The sequence below is a fragment of the Diabrotica virgifera genome, chromosome 9, assembly GCF_917563875.1.
Source record: "Diabrotica virgifera virgifera chromosome 9, PGI_DIABVI_V3a".
Classification (NCBI taxonomy): domain Eukaryota; kingdom Metazoa; phylum Arthropoda; class Insecta; order Coleoptera; family Chrysomelidae; genus Diabrotica; species Diabrotica virgifera.
The window spans coordinates 63786850-63801591 of record NC_065451.1 but is presented as its reverse complement, the minus strand read 5'-3'; the positions used below and the strand labels follow the sequence as shown (position 1 = coordinate 63801591).

Sequence of the window (14742 nt, the reverse complement as noted above, 5' to 3'; positions counted from 1 at the left end):
AAAAATGGCAAAGCCGCAGGAATCGACAATATACCCATTGACATAATAAAAGCAGACACCGAGCAGTCAGTAGAGATGCTACATACACTTTTAAATAAAATATGGACGGACGAAGAATTGCCAAAGGAGTGGAAAGAGGGATTGATTATAAAAATACCCAAAAAAGGAGACCTGAGCAAATGCAACAATTGGCGTGCAATAACACTACTAAGTGCCACATCCAAAATGCTGACCAAAATCATTTTGGAAAGATTGAAGCCGGAACTAGATAAAAAACTGAGAAACAACCAAGCAGGCTTCCGTTCCAACCATTCCACTATTGATCACATTTGCACCCTTAGAATTATCTTGGAACAAACAAATGAATGGAATAAAGATATAGATGTGAGTTTTATCGACTTCGAAAAGGCCTTTGACCGTGTAAATAGGGCACAGATGTGGAAAATCCTTAGATTATATGGGATACCACAAAAAATCATAAACTTTATTAAACTCTTCTACGAAGGATACAAAGCCAAACTAGAACATTCAGGTGAAGTAACAGAAGAAATATCCATAGAAAGTGGAGTCAAACAGGGTTGTGTACTATCCCCTACCCTATTTCTTATTATGATAGATTGGGTAATGAGGAAAGTAATCGACGATCGAACAGGCATCAGGTGGAACCTTTTCAAACAGCTAGAAGATCTCGAATTTGCAGATGACATCTGCCTTATAACTGAACACCGAAATCATATGCAAGCAAAAATTGACAAATTGGCACAGTACTCCGACACGATCGCACTTCGAATAAACACAGAAAAAACTAAACTTCTAAAAAATAACCATCCAAATAATAAAATAATGATAAACGGTAAAGAAGTAGAAGAGGTAGACAAGTTCACATATCTGGGATCTGTCATGGAAAGGAGCGGGGGGTGTAAAAAGGATATACAGACGAGAATAACAAAGGCGCAACACGCATTCAACGCTTTAAATAAAATTTGGCAAACAAACGAAATATCGGAAACAACAAAAATTAAAATCTTTAACAGTTGCATTAAAAGTATACTGCTCTATGGAGCAGAAACATGGAAACAGGACGAAAATACAACTAAAAAACTACAAACATTTGTAAACAAATCTCTAAGAAAAATTCTGAAAATATACTGGCCAAATAAAATAACTAATACAGAACTATGGGAAAGGACAAAGCAAACTAACGTATCTACTACAGTCAAGGAAAAAAAATGGAAATGGATCGGCCACACTTTAAGGAAAGACCGAAGCAGCATAGCAAGACAAGCACTTGAATACCAACCAGAGGGGAAAAGAAAGAGGGGCAGACCAGACAACAGCTGGAAAAGAACAACAACGAGAGAACACGAAAAAATTGGACTAAGATGGGGCGAAGTCAAAAAGAGAGCAAAAGATAGAAGAGAGTGGAGGGAATTAGTTCACAATTTATCCAGAGAATAAAAACAAAAGAAGATGCGCTGTCCCGGCCAGACAGCAATCTTACACTTTTGGCCAAGAAACGCATAAGCGCCCAATACTCCACAAGGAGGGATGGAACGAGAGAGAGATTGGTTACTTAGAAAATTGCCAAATAAATCATAAATTTTGAGTTTTTATAAATATTCATAACTTATGTAAAAATTAACTTAGAACCTTCTTATTACATGGAATGCTGAGACTTATGGTGCTTAAATTACACCCTAAATTCCAAAGCAATTGGTCAAATAGTTTAAAAGTTATTTAATTTGTTTATCCAAAATTAATTTTTTTTGCAACACTGAAGTCAGAAAATGATGAAGTTACAGTAATATTTTGGATAGTTTATGAAAGAAGAAAATTTACAGTATTAATTTAATTAAAAAAAAATGACAAAAAATAATTATAGATATTGCAAAATAATTTTGCAAAAACATGTGAATTAAAAAAATGGGGGGGCTAACTTTGTCCCTAAATGTCCTAGAACAGTTGTTTTTCTTTCTAAATGTGTATAAAAATTCAGTCTTTCTAAATATGAAAAAATAATTTTTCTACGGGTAACGGTTAAAAAGTTATTCTAATTGTTTACAAGTAAGCAAAAAATGGACATGTTTTTGCAAATTAATTTTACACTGTTTAAAATAATTTTTTGTCATTTATTTTTAATTAAGGTAATAGTATAAATGTTCTTCTTTTATAAACTGTCCGAAGTATTATTGTAACCTCATAATTTTCTGACTTATAGTGTTGCAAAAAAAATGAATTTGGGAAAAATAAATTAAATAACTTTTAAACTATTTGACCAATTGCTTTGAAATTTAAAATATAATTTAAGTACAAGAAGTCTAGGCATTCCGCGTAATAAGAAGATTCTAAGTTAATTTTTACCTAAGTTACGAATATTTATAAAAACTCAATATTTATGATTTATTTTGCAATTTTCTAAGCAACCAATAAGGATGGACATATTCAGCGAATGCCATATTGAAGTTTTTTATACGATTTATGAGTTTCTTACTCTCAAATTTGTTTAAAGTGCTTAACTTTTTGGTAATAGACGAAAAAAGCGATAATTTACCGTTTTTCGATCTTCATTTGTTTATAACTATGTATATCATCAAAATCGGCTGCAGGAAACATATAGGTTAATAATATAGATGTCCATACTACTCAAAAAATTTGGTTTCGGCCTGGAGGGGGATGTGTCATGAGAAAAACCTTATTTCTCTGGACTAACCGCTCCACAGATTATTTTACTTATGTTGTTTTTATATGATCTGTAAGTTTCATAGATTCAAAGTGCTTATTTTTGAAAAAATTTGGTTTGAAAGTAAAATTTTTAAAAATTTTGATTTTGAAAAATATGCATTTTTTCAAAATAACTTAAAAATCGTTAGAGATACCAAAAATCTCGAAAACAAAAAAAAGTCAGATTTTTGTTCTGAATATCATGTATTTTTTTGTTTTTCTGTTAGACAAAAATTGATTAAGATTTGGTGTTTCTAAATTTGCATACATTCGTGATCAGTGACTCGTTCAACCCCTTTTAACTACAGCCCTTTCAATAATAAGGACTTTGAGCCGATGAAACTTACCGATCATATAAACAATATATACACGAGTCAAGAAACTTGTGAAGTCATAACGATTAAGTTCATTTAAGATACTAATTAGGGGGTGATTTTCTCGATTTTTTTACCAAAACCAAACCTTATTTTGAGCGTAACTTGTTTAATTTTGATGCTAGAAATTTTTTTTATAAAACAAAAATGAAGCTTTTTCTAAACACTTTAAATAAGTTGTAACGAGTTTTCCCCGAAATGTGCTTCATTTTTGGTTATTTCACGTTAAAGTATTCCATTTGGAATTTGACGAATATGAACCTATTTTTCATTAGCTATAACTCTGCTTCTACTAGGTGTAGAGACGTGATATATACACCATTTTTTTAAATATTTTACAGGCTATATTTTTACTAAGAATGTTTTTTCGACAAAATACTTAGTATTTGAGTTATTTGCGAAAAACCGTCTAAAAGCGTGGTTATTTTGTGGAAAAAATGAACATAGTCACTGCCAAATAACTCGAAAAGTATTGACTTAGTGAAAAAACTCTATAGAACAAAAGTTACTTTAAATTAGCCAGTTTATCCATTTCCTGGCTTTCTTTGGACGAATATTTTTTTACCCCCAAGAGGGGGTGAAAACCACCCCCAGGGCAAAAGCACATATCGGCACAATATCACTTTTTTTCTTTGACTTGTTAGCTATGTGTATGCCAAATTTCATGTCAATTCAAGCGGTTCTTTAAAATTTAGAGATTTTGCAATATTTTACCATTAAAGAACGGACTAAAATAATGCCATTCTGATCGTCAACATTCGTCACCGATAGGAACATCAAGAATAAGAAGAATGATTGTACCTTTTGTTTCGGCAGCTCTTAGTATTCCTTTTATCGCTGTATTAAGCGATATTGATAGTGAGTCTCCTTGTCTTGCTACAGTTGCTATTTCTATATTTTTGGAGAGGCCATTATCAGTTATGATTGATGCTATCGACTGATTTTTCATGTCTTTAGGTCTATTAGGTACAATATCACTTTTTTTCTTTGACTTGTTAGCTATGTGTATGCCAAATTTCATGTCAATTCAAGCGGTTCTTTAAAATTTAGAGATTTTGCAATATTTTACCATTAAAGAACGGACTAAAATAATGCCATTCTGATCGTCAACATTCGTCACCGATAGGAACATCAAGAATAAGAAGAATGATTGTACCTTTTGTTTCGGCAGCTCTTAGTATTCCTTTTATCGCTGTATTAAGCGATATTGATAGTGAGTCTCCTTGTCTTGCTACAGTTGCTATTTCTATATTTTTGGAGAGGCCATTATCAGTTATGATTGATGCTATCGACTGATTTTTCATGTCTTTAGGTCTATTAGGTCTGTTCTTATTGGAGAGTCAGATGCTGGCTTGAAGTATGTATATGAAAAATATGTGTAAGTTAATAGCATACTCATAACATTTCTCAATTATTGACTGTGCGATTATGTCTATAGCGTCTATAGTTGACTTCCCCGTCTAAATCCCTACTGTCTATCTTCTATTTTAGTTTCAATGTATTTTGGGAGTCATCTGATTAAAGTTAATATATTTTATCAACTGTTTACCAACGTTGTTCCCTAGAGATGTACATTGTGTTGTATCGCCTTTCTTTCAGATAGGAACGATTCATCTTATTTTCCTTTCTTCAGGCATTTTTTGTCCCAAAATTAATAGTTCGTAGATTTTTCTTTGTATCCTTTCTCCACCTCGCTTTAGTAGTTCGTTTATGATTTTGCCTAGCACTGTTGTTTTTTTTGTGTTTCGGGTTTTTACCATTCCTAAAAATTATTCAATATACAGGGTGTCCCGAAAAGATTGGTCATAAATTATACCACACATTCTGGAGTCGAAAATAGTTCGATTGAACCTAACTTACCTTAGTACAAAGGTGCTCATAAAAAAAGTTACAGCCCTTTGAAGTTACAAAATGAAAATCGGTTTTTTTCAATATACATATCGAAAACTATTAAAGATTTTTTATTTAAAATGGACATGTGTTTTTTTTTATGGCAGGATCATCGTAAAACAAAATTATAGTGAGATTTGTCCACCCCATAATAATTTTATGGGGGTTTTGATCCCTTAAACCGCCCCAAACTTGTGTGTGCGTTCCAATTAATTCATTATTGTGGTACCATTAGTTAAACACAACATTTTTAAAACTTTTTTGCGTCTTAGTATTTTTTCGATAAGCGAGTTTTTATCGAGATGCGGCTTCTTTTTTAATATATTTACATAAAAATTTTATGGGAGTTTTGTTCCTTTAAACCCCCAAATGTTTGTGTACGTTCCAATTACACTATTATTGTGGTACCATTAGTTAACCCGGCACCTGCCACGTGGGGTGCTACCAGCACCCCATAACACATTTTTATCAAATATTTGGTATTTCAAGTTTGGTAACCGAGCTGTGCGTCATAGTAGCTTTCTATAATATTATATAGCATATATGTGTTAGTGTTTGAAGTGGTTATTTAGTGTCATTATGAACTTACAGCTCTAAAGTCGAATTGGAGTGTCATCATCTGGCACTTTAAGTTTTAAATTTTGTTTGTATTTATGATAAACAGGTCAAATTTACATTTTTTATTGAAATAACTGATTTAAATTATTAATATAGACTCTATACTCACTAAATCTTATTTTTTTTTAGATATTTTACTTGACTTCATTTATTATGGGTTGGTACTTGCTAATTTATTTATAACACCTTTTTCATTTTATTTTTTAACTTTTATAACATATTATAGTGGCTAATAAGTTAATAAAACATGTTTATTTATATTCTTGTGTTACTCAACACATTATTTTGTTTTTTAAACAAGTAGATCACAGAAAATTTTTAATGGGTGCTGTGAGCACCCCACGTGGCAGTTGGCGCCTTGCAAAGCCACGTGGCAGGTGCCGGGTTAAACACATTGTTTTTAAAACTTTTTTGCCTCTTAGTCTTTTTTTGATAACTCACCTTTTATCGAGATGTGGCTTCTTTTTCAAAATATACCTAAAAATGTAAATTATAAATACATTTTCAGATTATTAACAGGTCTCTATAATCGTACTTAACCATATAGATTCAGATTCGTTTATATACAAATAATATGTGGTGGATTCGATAAATATTCAAAATATCTCGATAAACACTGACTTATCGAAAAAGTCCTAAGAGGCAAAAATGTTTTAAAAACAGTGTGTTTAACTAATGGTGCCACAATAATAATTTAATTGGAACGTACACACAAGTTTGGGGGGGTTTAAGGGAACAAAACCCCCATAAATTTTTTATGGGGTACACAAATTTCATTTTAATTTTTATTTAAGATGCTGCTCCCATAAGAATGCTACATGTCCATTTTCAATGAAAAATCTCTAAGAGTTTTCGATATATGAAAAAAAATCGATTTTCAGTTTAACTTCAAAGGGCTGTAACTTTTTTGTGTGCACTATTTATTGCATGTAGGTAAGTTAGGTTCAGTTGAACTATTTTTGACCCCAGAATCTGTGGTATAATCTATGACCAATCTTTTCGGGACACTGTGCATATTAAACATGATACATAGTCATGTCATAATAAACATATTGAAGATAAGTGGCGGATCGAGACATTTTCCTTCGGGTGGGGGAAATTCCAATGAAACACCAACCAAAAGACATAAAAAAGAAACTTATATGCATATAGCTTATATCCATTAATTTTCCTAACTAGCGTGTTTATTTGCTAGAATTTGTCTGTCTGGTTTAAGTTCGATGTCAGCTAATATATTTTTGTTTCAACAATTTTTTTCATTAATTTTGGACCTCGTAGGGAGGGAAATTTACCCATTTCCCTCCCCGTAGATCCGTCACTATTGAAGAGTTGGACTAGAATTTTTAATTACTGTTTTAATTTTAGGAGAGTACAGTGAAATTTCACGTGGTAGGATTTAAGTGTGTACACTGCGGCTCTTACAACACCTGTAGAAATAAAGGACCTGTTACTATACGAGGTAAGTGATAAGTTTATATATTTGATATAAGTTGCTCTATTAACGTCAACTTTGTGTGATAACTTTGATAAATAAAAAGGTGTCCACAGAATATTCTAGAAAATTACGATTGAGAAGGTAAAACATGTACAAATATTGATGTGTATTGTTGAATATATACTGGTTGCCATTAAAGAGACAACTAAAGGGCATCAATTATTCGTCTTCAGGGTTTGGGACGTGTGTTGTTTGGTTGACCTGCGTGGATTCATCTCAACACACAGTAGTATGATAAGATTGATCCAAAAGATGGCATAACCAAGACATCCAAAGTGAAAGTTCTCCTCCAACACCAAATTGTTCTGTATGGTCCACATAATGTTCAGAAAAAAGTCACACCATTTTGAGCGTCGGGTTTGGGGGGGAGAGGGGGAGAAATCGGTAAATTTGTAGTTTTTTGCGTTTTTCGTCAATATTTCTAAAACTATGCGGTTTAGCATGAACAATCTTCTATACAAAAATGTTCTACATTAAATTTGAAATAAAAAAGGTTCAATGCATAATCCTTCTAAAATGAACGGTTCCAAAGTTACAGAGGTAATATAGTATAATTGCTCCAAAAAAAGGCCTAACCCAGACATCAAAAGTAAAAGTTTTCCTCCAACACCAAATTGTTCTATATAGTCCACATATAGTTCAGTAAAAAGTTACACCATTTTGATCGTCCGGTTTGGGGGGGGAGATAAGGGAGAGGTCGGTAAATTAGTAGTTTTTTTACGTTTTTCGTCAATATTTCTAAAACTATGCTTTAGCGTAAACAATATTCTATACAAAAATGTTCTACATAAAATTTAAAACAAAAAAGGTCCTATACATAATTGTTATAAAATCAACGGTTCCAGAGTTATGGAGGGTGAAAAGTGGAGGTTTTCGATACTTTTTATATCTTTTGGGCAATTGATGATGATTTTGGGTGGTGAGGTTGACGTCTCTTCAAGGGCTTATCACTAACATACCATCGGCCACTGAAATAGCAAATTTGATTTATAAAACCCAATCCTGTTAAAGAAAATCAGTAGGAAATTGCCCAAAAAATATAAAAAGTATCGAAAACCTCCACTTTTCACCCTCCGTAACTCTGGAACCGTTGATTTTATAACAAGTATGTATAGGACCTTTTTTGTTTTAAATTTTATGTAGAACATTTTTGTATAGAAAATTCTTTACGCTAAAGCATAGTTTTAGAAATATTGACGAAAAACTTGAAAAAACTACTAATTTACCGACTTCTCCCCCATCTCCCCCCCCCCCCCCCCAAACCGAACGCTCAAAATGGTGTAACTTTTTACTGAACAATATGTGGACCATATAGAACAATTTGGTGTTGGAGGAAAACTTTTACTTTGGATGTTTAGGTTAGGCCTTTTTTTGGACCAATTATACTATACTACCTCCGTAACTTTGAAACCGTTCATTTTAGAAGGATTATGCATGGGACCTTTTTTATTTCAAATTTAATGTAGAACATTTTTGTATAGAAGGTTGATTATGATAAATCGATAGTTTTAGAAATATTTACGAAAAACGTAAAAAACTACGAATTTACCAATTTCTCCCCCCCCCCCTCCTCCCCCCAAACCCGACGCTCAAAATGGTGTGAGTTTTTTTTTAACATTATGTGGACCATATAAAACAATTTGGTGTTGGAGGATAACTTTCACTTTGGATGTCTGGGTTTGGGTCTAGTTATACCATACTACAGGTTTTTAGTTGCAATTTCTACAGTACTCTTTGTCTTGTCATTGGTGGTTTGTATAAATGACAGAATTTGAATCATAAGGTCTGGAATCATATTCCCAAAAACCAAAGCTCTGTTACGTCGATAACGGAGCATATACTAACCAAATATAAAGTTTATAATGGAGGTAGAAGATAACCTGTTTTTTTTTTCGGTATACAAAAAACTGACTGCTGTTTACAGGTTTCGTCATACCACCATCAAGCTCAGAATTCTTTTATTAATTCTTCCATTCATTCGGTTATTTCTGCTGTTGAATACTAGAACCTCAAAGACGACCTTGACCGTTTTTAAGAGACCCATATTTTGAACAGCTAATCTAAATCTACAATCCAAACGACTACCTGTCGAGATCTAAATCCTCCTACACGTCAACTTGTCTTTAACTCGGATCCTATTCTTGCAGCTGTCGCCTCTCATAAATATAATAATATCCTTATAGTCCAAGCTGTGGGTGAAAAATAGGTCGATTTCAGGATATAATTCAGGAATTTTTGAAACCTACCAAGTGTTGTAAAGGACGATGGAAGGAATAACTTCGACTAAAATGTAACCAAAAATTTTGTGCGGTTTTTTATTTATGACGTTTTTCATTTGTTAAATTTGCAATTATTAAAGATTTTTAATTTTGCAGCTTAGGATATTCATTTTAGAGAAAAACTTTTAAATAAAAAATTGTAGTAAATTAAAAAACCTACAATTTGAGCTATGGCAAGTTTAATTTTGTTAATAAGTTAATGCAAAACAGCCGGCGAAAGATCCAAAATGGCCGTTTTTTGCAATTGCATTATCTATTGTAAAAATAACTTTTATGTATTTTTTTAATGCTTTAAAATTAAGATCTAATACCAAACCTACAAAAAATTTGTAAGGCCCGATTGGTGAACTTGTTGCTTAGATATTATAACTTGTGTATCCCAAGGGGTCAAATGTCGAAGGCTATAACTTTTTCAAAATAAATCGTAGAGAGTTAATCCACGATCCACTCTCCTTCTAAAGACTTATATTTTCATATTCTGAAGTAAATAAATGCGTATAAGATTTTTCAACCTCTTATTTCGGGTTTGAAAATAAGGGGGCAAATTTCGTTATAAACATTTAGAAGTGAAGCGGCTCCTATACATCCTATGAGTTTCTAACTTGCAGGTTATTGTTGCTGAAGACAAAGTAAATATTCAAAACAAAATAGAAATTTTCTACGACACACTGAAGCCGAGATAATTGTTTTTGTTTTCTTAAATCGTAGTGACTTTATTTATAACAATTAATAAATTATTTCACAGTCATTGACTAAAGAAAGACATATTATCTTAAAATAAAAATTATTTTAACTGAAAATTACATTTAATTATTAAAAATGATTTTTAAAGTGTAGTAGATATTTATTTTTCGTTACGAATGTGATTTATTGTGTCGGTTGCCCTTAGCAACGGTTAGCAACTTATAATACATTGAATTACGGTTTTTGTTTTAAATTTTAAAGCACCGCTTGGATTGACATGAAATTTGGCAAACACATAGATAACATGTCAAAGAATAAAAATGATATAGGCCCCTGTGTGCTTTTGTCCCGGGGGTGAGTTTCACCCCTTCTAAGGGGTGAAAAAATATATGTTCAAAATAAGTTCGGAAATGGATAAAACGTCTAATTCTAAGCACCTTTTGTTCTATAGCATTTTTTCACCAAGTTAATACTTTTCGAGTTATTTTCGAGTAAATACCTTCATTTTTCAACAAAAAAAAACACGTTTTTAGGCGGTTTTTGACAAATAACTCAAAAAGTAAGTATTTTATTGAAAAAAACATTTTTATCAAAAATTTAGCAAATTAAAAATTGAAAAAAATGATGTATGCATGAACTCTCTAGACCCAGTAGAAACAAAGTTCTAGCTAATGAAAAATAGGTTCATATCCGTCAAATTTCAAAGTGAATTAATTCAACTTGAAATAACCAAAAAATCATGCACTTTTTGGAGAAAAATCATTACAACTTTTTTAAAATGTTTAAAAAAATATGTATATCTGTTTTTTTTTAAGTGTTTATAGCATCAAAAGTAAGCAAGTTACGCTGAAAATAAAGTTAATCTCTTTTTTCTTTGGTAAAAAAACTCGGGAAAGTCACCCTCTAATTACCATCTTAAATCAAATTAATCATTACCGCTTCACAAGTTACTGTGCTCATGTATTATTTATATGATCTGTAAGTATCATCGGTTCAAAGGGCTTATTTGAAAAAAATTGGTTTTAAAGTAAATCTATATTAATTTTTAATTTTGAAAAAATCTCTTTTTTTAAATAACTTAAAATTTAGTAGTGTGACCAAAAATTACAAGGAGTAAAAAAATGTATTTTTTGCTTTCCTGAATATTTTGGATTTTTTGCTTTTTTTGGAAGCCAAAAATTGGTTAAGACATGGCTGTTCTAAATTTGCTTACACTCGTGATCATTGACTAGTTCAAGTCCTTTTAACTACAGCCCCTTCAAAAATAAGCACTTTAAACCGATGAAACTTACAGACATAAACAACACATACAGGAGTAAAACAACATTGAAGTAAAATGGATTAATTTCATTTTTTGATGATAATTAGGGGGAGACTTTCCCGAGTTTTTTGACCAAAAAAAAAGAACCTAACTTTATTTTCAGCGTAACTTGCTTACTTTTGATGCTATAAACTTTTTTAAAAAACAGATATACATATTTTTTTACACTTCAAAAAAGTTGTAATGATTTTTCTCCAAAACGTGCATGATTTTTTGGTTATTTCACGTTGAAATAATTCACTTTGAAATTTGACGGATATGAACCTATTTTTTATTAGCTAGAACTTTGTTTCTACTGGGTCCAGAAAGTTCATGCATACATCTTTTTTTTCAATTTTTAATTTGCTAAATTTTTGATAAAAATGTTTTTTTCAATAAAATACTTAACTTTTTGAGTTATTTGTCAAAAACCGCCTAAAAACGTGTTTTTTTTTTGTTGAAAAATGAGGTATTTACTCGAAAAGAATTAACTTGGTGAAAAATGTTATAAAACAAAAGGTGCTTAAAATTAGACGTTTTATCCATTTCCGAACTTATTTTGAACATATATTTTTTCACCCCCGGGACAAAAGCACACAGAGGCCCAATATCATTTTTATTCTTTGACATGTTATCTATGTGTTTGCCAAATTTCATGTCAATCCAAGCGGTGCTTTAAAATTTAAATCAAAAGCCGTGATTCAATGTATTATAAGTTGCTAACCGTTGCTAAGGGCAACCGACACAATAAATCACATTCGTAACGAAAAATAAATCTCTACTACACTTTAAAAATCATTTTGTATCAAAAATCAATGTAATTTACGGTTAAAATAATTTTTATTTTAAGATAATATGTCTTTCTTTAGTCAATGACTGTGAAATAATTTCTTAATTGTTATAAATAAAGTCACTACGATTTAAGAAAACAAAAACAATTATCTCGGCTTCAGTTGGTCGTAGAAAATTTCTATTTTGTTTTGAATATTTACTTTGTCTTCAGCAACAATAACCTGCAAGTTAGAAACTCATAGGATGTACAGGGGCGGCTTCAGTTCTAAATGCTTATAACGAAATTTGCCCCCTTATTTTCAAACCCGAAATAAGAGGTTGAAAAATCTTATACGCATTTATTTACATCAGAATATGAAAATATAAGTCTTTAGAAGGAGAGTGAATCGTGGATTAACTCTCTACGATTTTTTTTTTTTTGAAATGTTATAGCTTTCGACATTTGACCCCTTGGGATAAACAAATTATAATATCTAAGCAACAAGTTCACCAATCGGGCCTTACAAATTTTTTTTAGGTTTGGTTTTGAAAGATCTTCATGCATTCTAAAGCCTTAAAAAATACATAAAAGTTATTTTTACAATAAATAATGCAATTGCAAACGACTTTTCGCAGGCTGTTTTGCAATAACGGATTAACGAAATGAAACTTGCCATACCTCAAATTGTAGGTTTTTTAATTTACTACAATTTTCTATTTAAAAGTTTTTCTCTAAAATGAATATCCTAAGCTGCAAAATTAAAAATCTTTAATAATTGCAAATTAAACAAATGAAAAACGTCATAAATAAAAAACCGCACAAAATTTTTGGTTACATTTTAGTCGAAGTTATTCCTGACATCGTCCTTTACAACACCTGGTAGGTTTCAAAAATTCCTGAATTATATTACGTTTTTTCACCCACAGTCTGGGGTATTAGTAAAAAAGGTATCAAGACCATAGTCTAACCGCACAAGAAAATTTCTGTGTATTCTGTAAAATCGACGACCGCTTTTCTTTTCCTGTGGTGGCAATTCTATCTCATGTTTGGCGTTGCTATACATCGAAGAAACTGGTCTTCCCAACAAAAGGCATATTCAAGAGCATAAAAGATGCCTTAGGTCTAATAAATCTAGGATTTTGTAGAGTGGTAGCCAACTCTGCCAAAAAATCAGGAATTTTATATTGTTTGAAAAATCCATACATTATTTCCAAAAATTTCCTATTTCTTTTCTAAAAAAATCGCGAAGCAGTAGAAATCCGAAGGTAGAGTAGCATCCTGAGAATATAGAGTAAGGCTATTTCTTATCCCACATCTGGACACAAAACTGTGTACTGTCCTCCAAAACGCGGCAACAGGCACTCTCTGTGCTGTAACTTCTAGCCGAAGGGACACAACAATGGTCTCTACTACCTGAGTCGCCACACAGTGTTCAAAATTGGTCAAAACGTGATCGAAACTAAATTTGTTTAAACTGTAAAAGTGATCCGGCTGAAAACTTGGAATATTTGAGGTATTATACCGTATAACGAGTATATTATAACAGGGGTCGTTTTTTTAGTTTTCATCCCTTCATTAGGGGGTGAATTACTTAAAAAATATCGTTATACAGGGTGTTTCATTAAGAATGTCCAATTTGATTTGTAGATTCTAGACCTCAAAATATTAGGATTTAACCCAAACCACTTAAATAAAATGTGGCTCGTTACAGAGTTACAGGGTGTTTTATTTAAAAATTTAAAAAATATTTTTGCTCATTGCTTTAAAACTATTTGACGTATCCTTTTCATACTTGGCAAAAAGTGTGGGTACTGTACACCCTATAAAATTATGTTAAACAATCGTTTCTGCCTATTACCAGAGGCGTACGACAGGGGACAGTGAATGGTTGAGCCTTCCCAAATTCTACGCTACTGGCGGAAATGCCATTTTGGCACAATTTTTCGATTCTACAATACTATCTATGTAAATAACATACACTTCATTCGCAACGATAAAGTCATCAGTTTTCGAGATATTTGAAGTTATACATGTAACGGCACAGATATTTAATTAATGTATTGTGCCGCTTAATTTTAAACTTCAAGTATCTCTATTACCAATGATTTTATCGTTAAGACTGAAGAGTATATTATTCATTATTAATGATAAAATCATAAGTTTTCTCGAGATATTTTAAAATTAAGCGACACAATACATTATTCAAAATATGTGCGTTACTTGTTTAAGTTCAAATATCTCGAAAACGAATAATTTTATAGTTAGGTGTGAGGAGTATGTTATTTACATGGCGAGTATTGGAGAATCGAAAAATTGCGCTAAAATGGAAATTCCGCCAGTGGAGTAGGAATTGGAAAGGGTCAACCCCTCACTGTCCCCTATCTCGTACGCCTCTGGGACTAACTAGAAACGGATATTTAACAATTTCATAGGGTTTATAGTACCTACACTGTCTGTCAAGTATGAGAAGGATACGTAGAATAGTTTTAAAATACTGAACATAATTTTTAAATTTTTAAATAACACACTGTAACTCTGTAAGGAGCCATATTTTATTTAAGTGATTTTGGTTAAATCTTAATATTTCGAGGTCTAGAATCTACAACTCA

At 31.8% G+C, this 14742-nt stretch overlaps 1 protein-coding gene across 2 annotated transcripts in view; it reads left to right on the top strand.

Moving 5' to 3' along the window:
• LOC126892715 (RING finger and CHY zinc finger domain-containing protein 1) overlaps positions 1-14742 on the top strand; it is a 117763-nt gene that overhangs the window by 69230 nt on the left and 33791 nt on the right. For both annotated transcript variants that reach the window (XM_050662352.1, XM_050662351.1), the window contains exon 5: positions 6969-7062. In XM_050662352.1, the coding sequence (XP_050518309.1) occupies positions 6969-7062 (94 nt within the window). The remainder of the gene's footprint in view (positions 1-6968; positions 7063-14742) is intronic.